At 50.2% G+C, this 18,295-nt stretch overlaps 1 protein-coding gene across 1 annotated transcript; it reads left to right on the top strand.

Annotated features, from left to right (window-relative positions):
* The first annotated feature begins 8,440 nt into the window (after positions 1-8,440).
* Positions 8,441-16,801, top strand: DERL3 (derlin 3). Its single transcript, XM_067549955.1, has 7 exons — positions 8,441-8,616; positions 10,506-10,571; positions 11,294-11,367; positions 11,997-12,090; positions 14,115-14,310; positions 14,991-15,081; positions 15,548-16,801. The coding sequence occupies exons 1-7, from the start codon at positions 8,524-8,526 to the stop codon at positions 15,645-15,647; spliced, it is 714 nt and encodes a 237-aa protein (XP_067406056.1). The 5' UTR covers positions 8,441-8,523; the 3' UTR covers positions 15,648-16,801.
* The last annotated feature ends 1,494 nt before the right edge of the window (positions 16,802-18,295 follow it).

Genomic DNA, 18,295 nt, shown 5'->3' with positions numbered 1-18,295 from the left:
GCAGTCAGGCTGGTTTTATAGAAATGTAGATCATAACCTCAGCAGACAGCAATTCCCAGAGGTCCTGGAATTGGATACTGCAGAGTAAGATAGCGTCAGCAGTTGCACAAACCTCCCCTCAAAGGGTGGGGGGAGTCAAGGACTGACAGGGGAATTAATATAAGTTATTGCCGAGGGGGTCAGCATTAACTTTATGCCTGGAGTCAGTGTGGGGTTGATAGGACAATGCCACAGAGAGATGAAATCAGTAAAGAAGTCCCAGAACAATGTCCCTGTTTGTGTGAACCCTCGACCTACAGTATTTTCTATTTTAACTTTGAATAAATAAGGGTTATTTTTAATCCTCTCTAGTTTTAACTTTATAAAAAAGAGCCACAGCTGAACCATTCAAAAGTGAGTATAACTCTCCGTTATGCAATTGTATTAAAGTGCAGTAGAGGAAAGATATAATTCCTGAATCCTATAAAATGTTGACATGAAGATAAAAAGATTAAAACTGTCTCTGGCTATACTACCCCGAATGCACCCAGCCTTGTCTGAACTCAACAGCGAAGCAAGGTCAGATGGGATTGGTGTTTGGATAGGAAACTGCCTAAGAGTTCTACATCCTCTAACATTTTTTTGCTTCGTCCAACACTAGGCGGCAATCTTCTCAATGCATTTACTCCTTCCCTCTCCCCTGCTTCTCTTAAAACAAAAGCAAGAAAGCTTCCAAAAAGAGTGGACAAGCAGAGATTTATCCCCCTTTTGTCTGCATAAATAGGAAAAACAATGAGATCCTGAAAGTTAAAACTGACCTAACAGACATTCCTTCTCCACAAGGATGGAGTTTTTTATACTGAGCGTTGAATAGGTATTTATTTATTTTTAGGCTTTCCCTCTATACAGTTAACAAGACTTGGTGCTTTTAACTCTGATATTGAGGCTGTTCATTCTAACAGATAATCTCAACCTTCCCCTCAAGCTTTGATGGGGTTAAGGCAGGGGGCTGAGAGTTGGGCCTCCTGCATTTTGTTTGCAGCTCTGCCCTCCCTAGGGTGAGGTTTGGCAGGACACTTGCTTTCTCTGTGCCTTAGTTTCCCATCTGTAAAGTGAAGATAATAGTAACGTGCCTGACAGAGGAGGCCAAATTTACCCACCTGTCTGTCTGGTTCCTAGGACATGTATCTAAGCACCATGTGGAATACTCTGTGACCCTTGGATGAAAGAGGCTATTGAAGTGCAAAGTGAAAACTTAGCATCTGATCGTCCCCTCCAGTGGTAAGACCCATGGGAGAGGCACAAGGCGAAAGAAAACCCCACAAGGATTGCTATGCCAATTTTCTCCCACTTTATTCTGATGGTGATAGGAAGGGTTTGTACTCCCACCCCATATGGGCCCCGGCTCTGCCCCCAAACTCCAGGATCAATACAGATCTGCAAGAGCTTTGGGGCCTCTCCACTGGCTCTGAGCCTATGCAAGCTTCTCCTGGCTTCTGCAAACACCCTCTTCAAAGGGAGGCTCCTTGGTGCAGGAGTTACTGCTCAGCAAAATAGAAATAACCTGCATTGACTCTAGGTGTTTGTGCTATAGAGAACCGACAACGTGGCTATGCCCCAGCCTGACCACTCATTTATTTCTCCATCTCTAGTTCCAGTCCTGAACCTAGAGAAAAACCACCTGCTGAGATATGGGGAAGGCAGAGAGATGGCCACAGTGGCCGCTGAAACCATCCTCTCCCTAGGGGGGAGGGTCCACGCTCAGCCCTTGGAAGCACAATGTTTGGACAGCAGTAGGAGACCGACCAGAATAAACAGTTGGGGATCAAATAAATTGAATTAATCCCTAGCGGGCAAAGGGGATGACTTGCAGTTCCCTGGTTCCAGAGTTTCCAGGGGCGATCATGGTCCTAGGTGCAGCATAGGTTAGCTCTAAGGGCTGCCCTAAGTTGTGTCTAGTTGTCATGGCCTCTATGGGTCACGTGGCAACCAAGGAATATCTGGGGTTCAGGGCCACCCCAAAAGGCCTCCCACATGGGGGGAGGGGTTGCAAAACCAGCTCCACATCTGCTGGAGAGAGCCCTTCTCTGTGGGTATTGCCAGGGGGTTACCTTATGGCTGTTTTATACCCTTCCTGTACCATGATAACCTGTGCAAAGTGGCCTCAGAGTAATAAAGAACTCAGTCCGTTTTCCTGTTTTCTATGGGGAAGCCCTCTTGGGTCCTCTCCATGCCCACTGGACCTAAAGGTGGCTGCCAGGAGTTCACCAACAGTGTACCATGCTACAATAGCAAGGCAGAGGGCCTAATCCTGTTCTACTGAAGTCAGGGAGTGTTTGGTCAGTGACTTTAGCAGGAGCAAGGTCAGGCATGAGGAGCTCCAGGAGCTGAGTGTGAAGCCCTTTCAAGGCTCCCAGCTCCCAGCCAGGTCTTTCAATGTGTTTGGCTTTTCCTACCTGCGAGAACACTCACGTCCCTCCAAACTCCCACCAAGATGGTTGTGTCAACACAACAAAGTTTATGAACCCAGGTTGAATTCAGAGTCCAACTTCCCCCACTCCATTCCTGGGATTCACTCTCTCAACTCCAGAGTTAATACATCTCTGAGATGACAGGCCACAGACAGTTTCCTCAGCACTTCAGAACCAGAGGCCTTCTATAACCAGACTGTTTCAGTTTCACATATGTCTTATTTTTGATCCCTTCCCTAATGTATTTCTTTAACCTTCTAATTCCCCTCATTTTCCAGCTGGGTTTTGTTCTTTACCAAACAGCTGTCCAGGGTGGGGGAGGTGAAAAGAAATGACTTCATTTCCTATTAATGAAGATGTAAAAGAAATCTCAGGGCTCATTAAGAATCTGATGACAGCTTTACCTTCTTATGCAGAAACTTAACACCAGACTAGTTCCCCTGTATCTAAAGCCAGGATGGCTGCAATTTTATTTCTGACCCTTGATCCACACTGGAGAATTCTGGAAAGCATGATCATGCTGCAGAATAAATGGATGTCAAGAGTTTTACTTAGACCTTTATCAGATCTTCATTTCAAAGGGCATTTCATCATATATTTGATACAGTTAGGCAAAGACCTGAGTCTCTCTGCCACCTCCTCTAGAACTGACTACTAATCTCTGTTACCATCACCTAGGTGATACCCAAGGACATTGCTGAAGCATGACTCTGAAATGCACTGGGTGAGTGTAGGGTTGCTGGAATGTTTCTGATTGTTGTTATTCCAGTGAACTTTTCCCCATTCACACTGATCACTTATTTCCCTCTGAGTCTGGTGTAATGCTTTCCCTCTGTTACACAGGGAAACTGGTCTTTCTCTCTTTAGGCCTTGTCTACACTAGAAAGTTTTGTCGACAGTTGTTTTTTCGGTGATAAAGTGCTACAATTACAGCGCTTGTGCCCGTCCACACAGCACTCGTTTTGTCGCAAAAATGCGTCCACATTTGGTGCTATAGTATCGACAGTGAGAGCAGTGAATTGTGGACAGCTTTCCCACCGTGCAGCTTGGCAGCTTCTGCCACTAAGAACTCTGGGATGGGGGAGAGGAGCACAGAGCAGCATGGGTACTGGCTCAATATCCCACGGTGCACTGCCTTTCCATGCCATCATTCATTGCGTTGCTGGCAGCAACTCACGCCATTTTTTTCAATGGCTCCCCGCCGTTTACTGTGTGCCTGCCATCTCTATCTGAAAAGATGGATCCCGCACTACTCTCCACTGTTGCTTTCAACATTCTGAATACATCACGGCTGGTCATGCAGTACATCATGAGCTCTGAATCAGAACAGGAATCTGAAGAGCCTAACTCGCTGAGTGACATGCAGACAAACAGTGCCACATTACTGTTGTCATTCATGGAGCATCTGCACACAGTGAACCGCTGCTTCTGGGCGCATGGGACAAGAATTGAGAGGTGGGACTGCATCGTTATGCAGGTCTGGGATGATGAGCAGTGGCTACAGAACTTTCCAATGCGCAAAGCCACCTTCATGGAACTCTGCGGAGCTGGCCCCTGCCCTGCGGCGTAAGGACACCGGAACGAGAGCTGCCCTCTCAGAGGAGAAGTTTGTGGCAATTGCTGTGTGAAAGCTGACAACTCCAGACTGCTACCGGTCAGTCGCTAATCAGTTTGGAGTCAGCAAGTCCACCATTGGAGCTGTGTTATCACAAGTGTGCAGGGCCATTAATCGCATTCTGCTATGAAGGACTGTGACTCTGGGCAATGTGTGTGAAATAGTAAATGGATTTGCAGCAATGGGATTCCCTAACTGTGGTGGGGCAATAGATGGCACAAATATTCTAATTTTGGCACCAGACCATCTTGTGATGAAGTACATAAATAGGAAGGGGTACTTCTCTATGGTACTCCAGGCGTTTGTGGATCACCGTGGGTGTTTCACTGACATCAATATGGGTTGGTCAGGAAAGGGGCATGATGCTCATATCTTCAGGAACACTGGCCTGTACCGGAAGCTACAAGCAGGGACTTTTTTTCCAGATGAAAAGATTTCAGTAGGGGATGTTGAGATACCCATAGTAATCCTGGGAGACCCAGCCTACCCACTAATGCCATGGTTCATGAAACCTTACACAGGCAACCTGGATAGCAGCAAGGAACGCTTCAATAACAGGCTAAGCAGGTGCCAAATGACTGTTGAATGTGCGTTTGGCAGGTTAAAGGCATGCTGGTGATGCCTTTATGGCAGGCTGGACTTAAATGAGGACAGTAGTCCTGTGGTTATAGCTGCCTGCTGTGTGCTCCATAATTTATGTGAAGATAAGGGCAAGAAGTTTGCCCCTGGGTGGATTGCAGAGGCTGATCATCTTGCATCTGAATATGAGCAGTCAGATGCCAGGGGTATTAGAGGGGCACAACGGGGGGCCATACGCATAAGGGAGGCATTGAGGGCCCATTTTGACAATGAGAAACCATCAGGTGCTTTTTGAAACTGCGCTGTGATATTCTATGACAGCTATACAGCTGTACACGTGTGTCAGTGGTAGGTGCACATATCATGTTCAATACATAAATAAAGAGTGCTTCTTGTTTTGAGAGCTTACTTTTATCATTAAACACAAAACAGCACACAACACAAACAAATCCTAGAGTGGAGAAAGTAGTAGGGGGCAGTGGCAGCTATGACAGCTGCGTGTAAGTCCAGCTGTCGTTCTCATAGCTGTCTGAAGGGGTGGAATGAAGGGGGTAGCAAGATGGTCTGTGACTTTGGTAGGAATGTGTAGGGGGAGTGTGGGGGAGTGAAGGGAAAGAAGTTCTGTTGTGACTGAAGGGGGAGGGGGCTGAGCTTGCATGAACTGTCTGCAATGACACTTATCTTCAGAAGCTCTGTCTGCTCCTCCATGGCCTTGATCAGCTATAAGTAGAAGGAAAGAACAAGAATCACAGGTCACCAGGGAAAGCTGAATGAAAAGCTCCTCCTACAAGATGCGTGTTATGTTGTGTGTGTGTGTGTGTGTAAAAGAGTGAAAAAATAAAAGGTATATGGGGTGAATGGAAAACAGATTGGATTTGTCACTGTGAGGTGACAGAAACAGGCTAGACAGTGTGGCACAGTGCATAGCTGAGAGCGTACCTTCTGATACTCCCCCTAATGCGTTACCAAGAGCAAAATCATTGTATATCATCCAGATGTGGAAGGATTTTTTTTGCCAATTTTATGTAAGGCCAAACACTGATCAGTTTGGTTGCACTGATCACAAATCTACTGAAGTTCACTATTATAACCTTCCTTTTTGTGGTATGACATTCATGAAAGTGCACCACATCCTAAGACCGGCCGTGCCATTCTCACGTTGCAGAAATGACCTCAGAAGACCCACTAGTTCTTGCACTCCAGCTCCCTCAGGGCCTTTCAGGTTTGATTAATGATGGCATATTTGCTCCCTCAGGGCCTTTCAGGTTTTGTGCAGTGTCTACCTGTAACTGAGTATCCTATTCAAGAAATTTTGAAAGTGCTTTTCATCTCCTCCATAAATCACCTAATTGCTGTGTGTATCTCTGTCTCTCTGCTGTATGATGCCTCTGGGTAGTTTTCAGAGGCCACTGAGGGGGCAAAGGCGCTTGTGTCATTTCTGACCCCTCTGCTAATCTAATAAAAATGTTAAGCAGAAAAGGTATATAGTCCTTTTTATTAAAGCCAGCCTCATTGGTGCTACACTACTGCCGTTACATTTGTAGAGGTAGATAGGGAGTTGCTAGATAAGTTTACTCAGCTCTTCAGATTTAGGACTAGACAATCAATGCATCATGGCTATTTAGGTGCAGAAGTTTACTCTCCAGCTCTCATTCAAAGAATCTAAAGAGGGTGTAAATCTATGTAACAGCATCACACAACCAGGCTGCTGCCTGGGAAGCTGCAGGGGAAAGCTGTAATTCTCAGTAAACAAATAACATCTTCAGAGAACGTTCCAGTCCGAGAAGTCTAGAAGACTGAAATCCATAACTAGGAAAAATTAATAAAATGCAGCTGGAATTAGTTGATTCATATACATTAACCTGGTTAGGCTGCTGGAGAGCTTTCATCACGAATTCTGACTGTGCACAATTCTTAGATATTCTATTGTATTTGTTACCCGCTCCCCAAAGCAGGCTGGAGAGAGGATTACAGGGAGTATCACAGGGCACGCTCTCAGCTACCAACCCAGCCTGCTTTGTTTTATCCAACCATTATTTTTTACCTTTCACAATGTTTTTGGAGCAGGAACTGTAACTTCTTATGTTTGAACAGTGCCTAGCACAATAGGGCTCGACCTGTCATTGCCTTTATGCTCTACCACAATATATTAGTTACTAGTATGCCTTTTAGGGTGGTTACCTTGGCAGAGACAGAAGGGTGTAGAAATATAGCAGCTGGGATTTGAAAACAGACAAATGCCAACACAAAGACCATTTGAGAGCTCAGTAAGTGGACTCTAGAGTCTAGAGCATCATCCTAGACTTAGGTGAAAAGTAGGAATTGCATCTTACTTAATTTTCAGGGCCCAATGTGCTTTGAGTTTCTGTTACACGGGTCTGCAAGCTGTTCTGACCTACATGTTGTTTGATGTGCCATTTTTAACCTATCTTTACATTCTTTGCCATAGGAATTGGAAGTGAAATTCTCCCCAGTGCAGGTGGCCAGAACAAAACCTAGGCACAAAAGAGGACTTAAGTAGACAGGCTTGGCTCTTTGTAGATGGGGAATCAGAAGTTGTGCTTTGGCTTGCTTGATTTGTTCTTTCCACTAAGACCCAGATTTAACAGAGGGGGTCCTGGTTTTGAACCCTACTATGATGATTACGGCATGTAGCCTCCTGCCTCAGGGACCCACCCGACCCATCCCCTTCTCTGCTGTACCCTTGCTAGTGGCTTTCCCCTGCCCTGCGGGTTTTGTTCCCTGCCTGGTGAGCACACGGGTACCTTGTGGACACTCCCGGGACACCAGGGTGTGAGAGGCAGGATTGGGCCGTTCCCGGCCTGGCTGTTAGGACGGGTCTGTTTACACGCGGGCAGGGGCTGTGGGAAAGCAGGCCCACCCACTCCGATTCCCAGCAAGTCAGCCCCGCTTTTATCAGCCTGGTCCGCTCCTGCCCACCCGTGTCAACCACAGGCCGGGCCAACAAATCCGGTCTGACTCCGGCTCCGCGGCGGGGTGACGGCTCCGAGTTACTGTGGAACCCCACCGTCCACTGCCCCTGCGGGTCACGGGGGGATCGGGACCGTCCCGCCCCGCAGCAGTTACTAGCGGCCGGGGCGGGCGGCTCGTGGAGGGAGGGAGGGAGGGACGGAGGGCGGGCCTGGGGCTGCCGGGCCGGGGAGCGACCGTCCCGCGAAGGGCTTCGTCACCCGTCGCCACGGGGCCGGACCGGGCCCTGACCAGCGGCGCCCCACTGCAGCGGGCTGTAAGAGGGGTCAGGGCGCGGGGCCGGACCGGACCGGACCGGGCCGGGCCGGGCCGGGCCTGACTGACTGATTGAGTCCCCGCTCCGGTAACGGCACCGCCCTGCCCTGGTGGTTCCCCCTCCGCGGCAAGCGTGGTCTCCTCCGATTGGTCTAGGTGGTCTTACGCTAGCAGCCCTCTCGTGCGCTGATTGGCCACCTGTTACAGACACGTGGCCCTCTCTTCTCCCGCCACAACAACAACAACAACGTTCACCCTTCCCGAAGGGTGGGCGGACTCGCGCGCTCCCATTGGTGCCGGGTCTCCTCACTCTTTGCTTTGTCCCGCCCCCACACCGCTGCGCTTCCCAGTGATTCGGCTCGTCGCCGCCGTCCTCGCTCTTCCCCCTAAAATCAGGGGCAGTCTCTTCCGGGTTGGGAAGGCGGGAAACAGGCGGTGATTGGCTGGTTCGTGCTGTCTGTCACCCCCCACCGGCGCTGTGATTGGCGAAAGGAGGACTTGGGGGTGGTGCTGAGCCTGCCTATGTCGCTACGGCCGTATCGATGTGTTAAAGGGGCCGTAGCGCCGCTTGCTGCTGCCGCCGCCCCGGACCCGGACACGCGCAGCCCAGCCCCGGCTGCCCTGGGTGGCGCCATGGCCTACCAGGGCTTCACGCAGGAGTACATGGGGATCCCGGCCGTGACGCGGGCGTACACCACCGCCTGCGTCCTCACCACCGCGGCCGTGGTAAGGGTCGGCGGGGCCCCTGTCCCCGGGGGGTGGCAGCGGGGTCGGCCCCTGGCTCGAAGCCGGAGCGGGTCTTTCCGCTCGGCCGCCTCTGCGCAGCTCGGTGCGGCCCTGACTGGCGGCCCCCCCACGCTGCATAAAGCCACTGGCGTCACCGGCTCGTCTGCACCCCGCGGGTGGCGGGGCCGGACGCTTCTCCCCCTGGCACGTGACTGCTGCAGTGTGGAAACGGGGTCGGACACGTTTCAAGCCCAGACCGCTCTGCCGCCCACGCACGCAGCCCTAGGCTCTGACACGGGCTTGCGGGTGCCCCGGGCCTAGAGCCGGGTGCGCGGTGTGTGTGGGGGTGTCCAAGCGGGCAATAGGCGATGCATGTTCGGGTCGTGCGCGGCGCTGTGATGATGAGGCACCGAGCAGCATTTGAACTCAGGTCACTGGCCCATGCCCGGCTCCAGGAGCCCCGCGGCCTGCTCTCTGCAAAGAGCCGGGGGACCTTGCAGCGGGCCTGATGCCTTGGAGTCTTGTTCCCAGTGAACGGGCGGGTTTCTCTGCCATCATCACCTGGTGCTGTGGGAAGGATTGGGTCTGGTGTGTGACATTGACCGGCTCCTGGGCGTGTTTCCTGTGCATTGTGCTCCTCCTCCGAGCGAGGGAGGTAGACTGTGCCCTGGCCATATACCTGCTGGAGGTGCGGTTCGTGGGTTTGTCTGCTCCTGATTTCCTTTCTGTGGCAGGGAGATTTCAAGAAATTAAAGGGGAGCAACACAATTTTTTTTCTTTTCTCTAGAGCTTATGCCCTTGTTTGAGGCTGGATTCTGGTAACGGGCATTGGTGGGTTTGCATTCTGGCTCTCACCATCTGCATAATTTGTCCTAATTTTCTCCAGAGTCTACACTCTCTTTCTTTCCTACTGTCAGCTGACCGTGAAATCAATTTGTGACCCTCAGACAGGGTGCAATATTTGTAATGCTGTCTGAGGCCAGGCTCTGCTACGAGACGCTTCAGTGCTGTGTGCAGCTTGCCATGTCTTCCCTGAACCATCCTTAAATGATCACTTCTGCCCTTGCTGGGTGGGGGTTGGAGTTGGCAGTATTTTCAGAGGTTGGATTTAATGTCCTCCATGGGATGGCAGGTAGGATATGTTGGATGGCTAATGTTTTTGCCCTGTCACGGACACACACTGTCCACCCAAAACCAGAAAACCAAATTCTTCCTTAAGTGATGTCTGCTTGACTAAGGAACATCAGAGGAGGATAATCCAGGGCTCAGAAAGCAATAGGTTCGCAGCATGCACAGTAAAAGACCAGAAGAGAATGACGGTTCCATTTATGCAGCAAGCATCTCATTCCCCACTGAAAACACTTCATACATTTCCACTCCCTCGTCATCGTGACAGGGTTCTTTCAGTGGCTAGCAAATTCTGCCTTTGTCTCCAAATTGCTTGCACTGTGATCCTTCTGTTGAAACACATTCTGACCATTTCACTGCATTTGTCTGCTGATCCTTTCCCTTGTTCCTCTGATGCTTTGTGTCTGTCCTGGCCCCCTTCCTTTTCCCCTCAGACTCCCTGCCTCCAACCTTGCCTGATACATGCCCGCTTCCTTCCCTTCTACTACCTCCCAACAATAAAAATTACCTTGGTTCATCAACCATTGAACTATAACAACAAACTGAGTCTCTGTGTGACCTAATTGCTGTGTCCTTTATTCTCCCCATCCCTCTGCCTCACTTGATGCTCTTACTCATGGCGTGTGTAAAATTAAGTGGCAAGTTTCTTGGTGCAAAGTCTGGCATGCTCTGGGTGCTGTATAAACAACACTACCTGCAGCATGGCCTGCTTCTCATGTCTCGCTCCAGGGTTAAACGGTCACTTTCTTGGTTTCTTGCAGCAATTAGAATTCATCACCCCTTTCCAGCTGTATTTCAACCCAGATCTGATTTTCAGAAAGTTCCAGGTGAGATTCTTTTCTTATAAGGGGTTAATTTTCTGCTGAGTCCCTCACTCTCTTTGGAGCCTGATAATTCAGAGAGTCCATGAGCTGGAGGTGGAGCCAGCAGGCCAGTCCAGATGCCATATTTCCTTGTTACAAGGAGCCATGGAGGGGCATCTTTATTCCACAGACTCTCTTGTGCTCTGTCTGGTGGTGAAAGTGGCCACTAGGCCTTGCTGTGGGACTCTTTCCCATTACCAGAAGCTGTGGAGGCCTGGCTACAGACAGTAATGTTTTTCCCACTGTCTGCCCACGCCACAGTGGGTTCTTTAGGCCCCTTTCTTGTTTTACTCAGATCCTACTACGAGTCTCAAGACCACTTTGTCACTCCAGTCCCCTTCCAAGAAGAAGGCTGGGTGAGATTTATAACCATCTAGTCTCGAGGGGCTGGATGGGGGAAGCTCTCCTTTAGTAAGGAGTCATGACTTGGGTGGTGGAATCATAAGCTGTCTCTTCCCTTTGGGAACGTGTGGAGATATCCCTCGCCAAGGAGGAAAGACCATCTGGTCCTGACAGGGTAGATGGAATCCACAGGAGGTAGGTAATACAAGCATCTGGTTTCATGGGGGTGATAACCTAACAGGGTAAATGGCTGTATGGAGGCAAGTAGGTGTGGTGTGCCCGCCAAGCTGGGGAAGGGCTATGGCTGTCCATCTCGTTCTTTTCCCCTGTGTCTTCTCTTGCAGATTTGGCGGCTGATCACCAACTTCCTCTTTTTTGGGCCCTTGGGATTCAGTTTCTTTTTCAACATGATATTTTTGTATCCTTTGGTCTCAGCAGCACTTTCTGCTCCCTTTTCATTTTAAACAGGACTCTCCACTTGCCCACCTTCCCGATCTGGTTGGCTTGTCTCATCATCAGTACGGGGCTGCAGAGTTCCCCTTCCTCAGGTCTCTGCCAATCTGAACTGAAAAGTCAGTTCCCAGACAGGGTCACTCTAGAGCCTTCTGGTGTCTTGGGGTAGAGATGGGCGAGCTCACTGCTGAAGAGATCCAGCTAGCCTGTCACTCTGCCATCCAAAGTACCCGTCCGGCTGGGCAGGCCCCCTCGAGGAATGCCCAGCGTGGTGTCGGTGAGACAGGCAGTGCTGGCGGCTGCCATAGAGCTACACTGGTTCCTTTAACTCTGCTCTCCATTGCCAGCTGCAGTGGGTTTCTGCAGCCCCGCTGGACAGAGCAGAGCAGGTGACTCACTCTTTCCCTGAGGTCTGATAATGTGAGACAGAAGATGAATCCCACTGGCTCTGGGGCTTGAGCAGCTGGCTGGCAGCTTCCTCTAACGCAACTACCTGTGGGAGGCTTGTCAGAAAAACCCCTGTGGCTCAGCCAGTGATGCAGGGCACCCAGCTGTTAGTTTCCTATACTGCAAACCCTCGTTTCCTGCTCTCAGGTACAGATATTGCCGAATGCTAGAGGAAGGCTCCTTTCGGGGAAGGACTGCAGACTTTGTCTTCATGTTTCTCTTCGGGGGATTTCTCATGACAGTATCCTTTGTTTGTTTGAGCTGGTCAAGGTGCTCTGGACTGCTATCCTGGGTGTGATGCTAGTCCACTGACTCCTTGTACCAGGGACCTTCTATATGCCTCTCTGTGTACTGGCTTTACCATAAACTAGACAGCAGAATGCGAGGCATGTTTCCTAAGGCACACGAATCCTGGAGCCACCTGGCTGACAGATGTAGTCTCTGGTCCGGGGATGGCTCTTCTCATACAGCAGCCTCTGTCCGTGCAGGCTCTCAGTAGTGGGCTGGCAACTCCACGGGCTAATTTCTTTTGTTGTACACTTCTGTTCATACTCACCAGGCCTTGAAAGAACTCAGCTAGATTTATGATCCAGCTACAAAAAGTTAACTTGTTTCTCTTCCACTGACCACAGGAGCTCTGATGTATGTGGGGGGTCACTTATAATGTATTGGGCAGGTGGGTGGGGTGTTGTGTAATCATGGGTGCAGGAAGCTCTATGATCTGTAGGCTTAGCCAGAAACAGAGCCATATAGTTCTTACACTGATCCATACTGTCATCTCAAGTGGGTGGTTACCGCACAGTAACAGCTCCCACTGGAGTGTGGGTAATTTAGAGAAAACGACAGCAATTGAAACATTTAGCACCAAACTCCCAGAGTGCGTGGGAATGCAAGAGGAGGTGCACACACGTAGCTGAAGGCAGAGCTTGGCCCTGACTCTTTAGCAGATTGTGTACCATACGGCTCTGCACCGTGGGGTTCTAGCTCCTGGGTGAGACCAGGGCTACCTCCTGATTTTTTTTGTACCTATTTAAGCCTTGGAACCATTTTAAAGTAAGAGAAACGGGTTTTGAAAGGACAAAAAAACCCCTCTGCAGATAAACCCTTACTGGAGTTCCCTGCTGCCGTGTGTTGCAGTGTGCGCTCGGAGAACGGTGTGTTGCTGCTCATTTCCAGGTGGCCACGTATTTATCACAAGATGCACTCTCTTTCCCTAAAGCTGTGTGCATTTTCACAGGTAAATGCTGAGCACTCCTACATCCTGGTGTACTGTCTGTAAGTGCTGAGCTAGTCGAATGCCAGCGCATCTGTGGTGTCCACACTCAACCCGCCAAGACTGAGTCAGAGCCCCTGAACACAGCAGGGGGAATGATTGGGAAGCGCAGCGTCTCACCTCTGCAGACATGCAGCTAGGCATTAGAGGCATTGGCATGTTAGAAACTACCCACCCACCTGCTTTCCCCAGGAAAGGACTCTCCTTGAGAAGAGATCATGGTTTGTCTAATCCCCCATTGCTACTGTGGCAGGAGGACTGGGCCCAAGGAGGGGGTGGGTACGGGGGCTGTCCCCATACACAGGAGAGGGATGAACTTACGCAGGGTCTAGCTGGTGACTTGCCCACTCATTTTGCTGTCCTCGCTGTCTGCATCCAGACAGGCCCTGCTCTTAGCTTCATACAAGGGCAGGGTCCCAAGGGAGCTCTCGTGTCCCATCTCACCTGGCACAGTTTTTTGGCTCTATTAATACCCCTGGAAGCCTCTCTAACATCAAGTGATAAAGCCTCAATTACTGCACCAGGAAGAGAAATGAACCTGCCAGCCTATGGAACACTTTCCCCTCTGTTCCTTAAAGAAAAACTACGACCAGTGGAGGAGCATTGGCCTCTGCTGCAGGGAAGGCCAGGGTGCTGGAAAGTGCAAGGGAGCGCGCTCCCCACTGCTTGCCATGTGCCCATAGCAGGCAGCTCCCAGAGTAGCTCCGGTGTAAATGACATTGGTGGAGTAGGACGCATGTTTTGCTGCCCTGGGAAGGTGAGGAGGCAGGACTGGGCCGAGGGGTTGGTGTGCCCCAGACTGAGCGGAAGGGATGGGGAGTCATGGGGGAATACATGGAAATCCTAGGCAGCTGCCCCAGTATCTAATTAATCTGTCAGAACTTCAGGCATTTGTCAGGGGTTATGAGATTGTCCCGTTTGTTTCCGGTCCTGCTGCTTTAGTATGTAGCATTCGTAGAATATGCTCTTCTCCTTGACTCCATAGCTCTCAGCTCTTCGGCCTCTTTGCCAGCCTCTTCTTCCTGGGCCAGGCGTTCACCATCATGCTGGTGTATGTGTGGAGCCGCAGGAACCCTTACATCCGCATGAACTTCTTTGGGCTTCTTAACTTCCAGGCTCCCTTCCTGCCCTGGGTTCTGATGGGCTTTTCTCTGCTGCTGGGCAATTCCATCATCATTGATTTGTTGGGTAAGAGGATGCTGGGTGCCCTTTTTGGAAGGGTGGCTTCTGTCTGTGTACAGCGCTCACAGCTGGGCCCCCCGTGGTTTACATCACGTGGAAGCCCTAGCACGTGGCCTGGGCTCACACATGCCCTTTCTCAAAGGAGGACAGCTGGCCTAGTCTATGATTAATTGCCACAGACACAAGCTCAGTCTCTCTGTTGAACTAAGCACACTTTGAAGAGCACCTGTGTATTGTGCCCGTGCGGACCAACAGCTCGCTGGAGTTGTGGTGCCATCTGAATCCACAGTAGAGCTGCCCCAGCTGGCTCTTCAGTAATGCGGATGGGGAGAAAATGAGCTCCAGGCTGCCACTCATGCCCCATTCCTTCTGCCCTCCCAGCTTTTTGCCACAGCAGCTCCCTGGTTCTTTGTTGTATTGTCCATACCCCAGGAGTTCTGGGGCCCGGCTTTACTTTGGAGCATAAAGCTTGAGAACATTCTGAGGCCAGGCCCTTGCTAAAGGCGCCCCCACACAATGAGCGGTGACTCACGCAGGGCTCTCCCCTGGGCTATGCACAGGCAATGCAGTTGTCTCCTGGGACAGCTACTTACATGTTGCTTTTCCCCTGTCTCAGCAGTTCAGTGAGCTCTTTGCTCAACGCCCCCCCCAGGAAGAGGGTAATACTTGTGCCTTCATCTTTACAGGAATTGCAGTGGGTCACATTTATTACTTCCTTGAAGATGTTTTTCCCAACCAGCCTGGAGGGAAGAAGCTGCTGCTAACTCCAGGCTTCCTGTGAGTAAAACGCTAGTTTTCTTTCCCAGGCCCAATGCATCACCATTCCCAAGGGTTTTCTTCACACCACAATAGCTCATCTACCGCAGGGCGGGGAAACCCCCTCAGTAGGCCACGCAACCAGCTAAGAAGCAGGCCAGGTGTACAGTGCAACCGCTGCCAGCTGTCCACATTCAGCACTCGAGTGGGGGAAGCACCGGGAGGGTGGCTCTGGCACTGATAACCTACGTACTGTGCACCTGTAACCTGTGGCTCAAGACGTTGGGGAGGGTAGGATGGCCCCACATTTGCTGTTTCCCCGACTCAGCTGAGAACTAGGCACTAGGGAAGCCCCTCCCTGCTGCACCAGCCCCTGGCTGTTCCTGAGCGTGGGGTTGGCTCCTAGGAGGGATGGGGTGGCTTTCTTCCCTCGCAGGCCTAACTCTTACTATTCACTTCTCTTGTGGGTGGGCCGGTTCCCTGCCAGGAAGCTGGTATTTGACACTCCTGAAGAGGATCCCAACTACAACCCCCTTCCTGAGGAGCAGCCAGAGAACCAGCCGCAGCAGCAGCCACCTCCACAGTAGTGGGGACTCTCTGCCCACATGACCAAACTCTCCTCCTCCTGCCTGCTGGACTGATACTGGGCCCTGGGCAGAGGGGAAGCTTTGCCATGGACAGATGCTGTCTGAAGAACAGCTCCAGTCACTGTTTTAATCTGTGTTCACATCTCCCGCTTCCCTGGGGCTAACCTCTTTTCCTTTTGTACTAAGTTGTTCTCTGGAGTGTCATATTTACAAACTGGACCGAATACCTTCCCGTGTTTGTACAGAAGTGGTGTAGGGAGGGGGTGGAGGCTAGCCGCTGGCCAGAGCTGTAGCGATCACACAGCTGCCTGAGCCTCAGCAGCATTCCTCCTAGTCCAGTTCTGTTACAGCCTTGCTGTGTGACAAGTCACCTAGCTCCTGGGTACACACACTCGTTCCCTCCTGCCAAGGGGACACTGGGAGGCTCCAGGTGCTGCTTTATGCCATCAACGTACTTGATGCTCTAAGTATTCTTCAGCTGTAGCACTGTGTGAGCAGTGCAGGGCTGGAGCAGCACAGAAGGAAGGGTTCATTCCCTCCATTCTTCTTCCCCCTCCTTTTTTGTTTTTGTTCCCACAGCTTCCTTCCATTAAAGTTTATATTTTTCAATGAAGTAGTTGCGCCTGGCTGGGAAAGAGGCCTCTATGGCTATTACACAGAACACTGCCTGACTTAGACCCTGAGACTCAGCAAGGGCTTCGGTCCTAGCTGAAAGTTAAGTTCAAATTCAGCTCAAAGGGCAGACAGAATAGCGCCTTGTTCAATGCAGGGAGAGCCCCACCAGGGCGACAGCGGGGAGTTTGAGTGCTGCCTGGAGAGGAAATAAGTAATGCAGGTGCCAGACATGCTGAGGGAGACTCACTATGTTTAAAGACAGTAGCAAGACCCTCTTACTGTAACTGGCACAGGACAGGCCTAGCAGCTGCTCACAGCTGAAAGTTTGCCGGTCTCTTCTAATCACTGTAGCGTGGTGTGTGTGTGTTAAATCACTACATGTGATAATGACAAGGTTTGCCCCTGCCCATCCCAGCAACAAGTTTTAGTCTATATCTACAACCACAAAGATGCAGTGCTTTAAAAGGCAACTGCATTAAACCCATGCAAATACTTGTGAATTACACCTGAAAGCTAAACAGCTTTAACCTACTAAAGATCTGCACCAAGTCGAAGCAGCTTAAGTAAGTTGAACCAGTTAGCTAGGTTGTATTGTGTGTGTGTAAACCTGACCTACGTGTTTCTTTCAGAACAAGAAGTTGGTATTATGCAGCTACCTTCATGGAGCTGGCATGTACCATAGTACTTTGCTTCCACTGTCTCTTGCTTACAGGCTTGCAAACAGTAATGAATAACTGGCATCCAGTTAGCAGCAGCAAAACAGTACAGGAGCTTTAAGGCAAATAAAGCTCAGCCCACAGCCCCTCTAATTGCCTGCTGGGAAGATTCGCCAGTGGAAACAGCCAGCATCTGTTAAAGCTAACTCTACCAAGCCAAGCCACTCCCTGCTTTTCCCACTGCAGCATGATTGAGAAAATCATGCAGATAGGTGTGTTGCTTAATTGACCACTGCCAGGTGCTCAGCTACTGTGACAAGCACGATGTAAAAACCTGGACAGCAGAGAAGGATCTTGCTATGCACCATAGGCTAAAGCCAAAATGATCAAAGTTGGTATGTGTTCCCTCTTGAAAGAGTTAATTCTCCTGCTGTATGAGCTTTTATCACTGTAGTCTGAGGTGCCAACTGGGGCCAGGTTCTCTCTAAACAGAGACTGATTCTGCCCTGATTCGCTTAAGAAACAAATTCAGCAGAAATAAGACCCAGCCAAACCTTAGCTCATGCCACAAACTAGGATGATAGCATTAAACCTGCATTGACCTATTTCTTTTAAAAAGGCAAGTACGAGATCACTTCTGTGGCCATTCTCCAGCAAACAGCCTATGGTGGAAGCTCTGTTCCAAACGCTGGGGTATAAGTGACCACACAAACTCCATGAATTCAGAGAGTGAGATCAGCTTAACACAGACGTTTTCCTCAAGACTGCTGCACGGGATGTGTAAGTCAAGTGCTGTTAACCGAGGAACAGCTGAAGCCGCCTTCCCACAAAACAGGCATAGTCTTAGTACCCACAAAATGAAAAATCCATTGTAATCAAGCTCCAATTCCAGGGAGGGTATGGGGGTGGAGGTACTAGGAGATTTACTGGGAGTCATTTAAATTCTAAGCTTAACTGTGTAAGAATGCAGCTTTTGGCTGTGGGGAATTTCTCCTATGTTGGAATAAGCTTTTGACAAAAGGTAAGAGGCAAAGAATAGCACTTTGCTAGCACAGTTGGGCAGTGCAGGGGCTGACTGCAGTGATAAAGCAACTCAGTTTGCAAGTTCATGGCCTCTGAAGACCCACTGAATTGTTATTCTTCCCCTCCCCCCAGAATCAGAACCTTGTTAGCTTTCAAACAGCTAGGAACTGGCTGTGCCATGGTGCAAGACTAGGCAGGATAATAGTCGTGCTAACAGTAGATTTCTGACCACGCTAGAAGTGTGGGTGGACTAGGACAGAATAGGGTTTACAGCCTCTTTTAGCACCAGGGCCAGGACAAGCATGTCAGATTGTCAGTGTAATCTGCCCAGTTTTCAACTTTTTCTCTTGGGTT

Source organism: Emydura macquarii, unplaced genomic scaffold (genome assembly GCF_026122565.2).
Source record: "Emydura macquarii macquarii isolate MOO-44397 ecotype Brisbane River unplaced genomic scaffold, CSIRO-AGI_Emac_v2 contig_1254, whole genome shotgun sequence".
Taxonomy (NCBI): Eukaryota; Metazoa; Chordata; order Testudines; family Chelidae; genus Emydura; species Emydura macquarii.
Note: the sequence above shows the minus strand (reverse complement) of the source record. Positions and strands in the feature narration are given on the sequence as shown.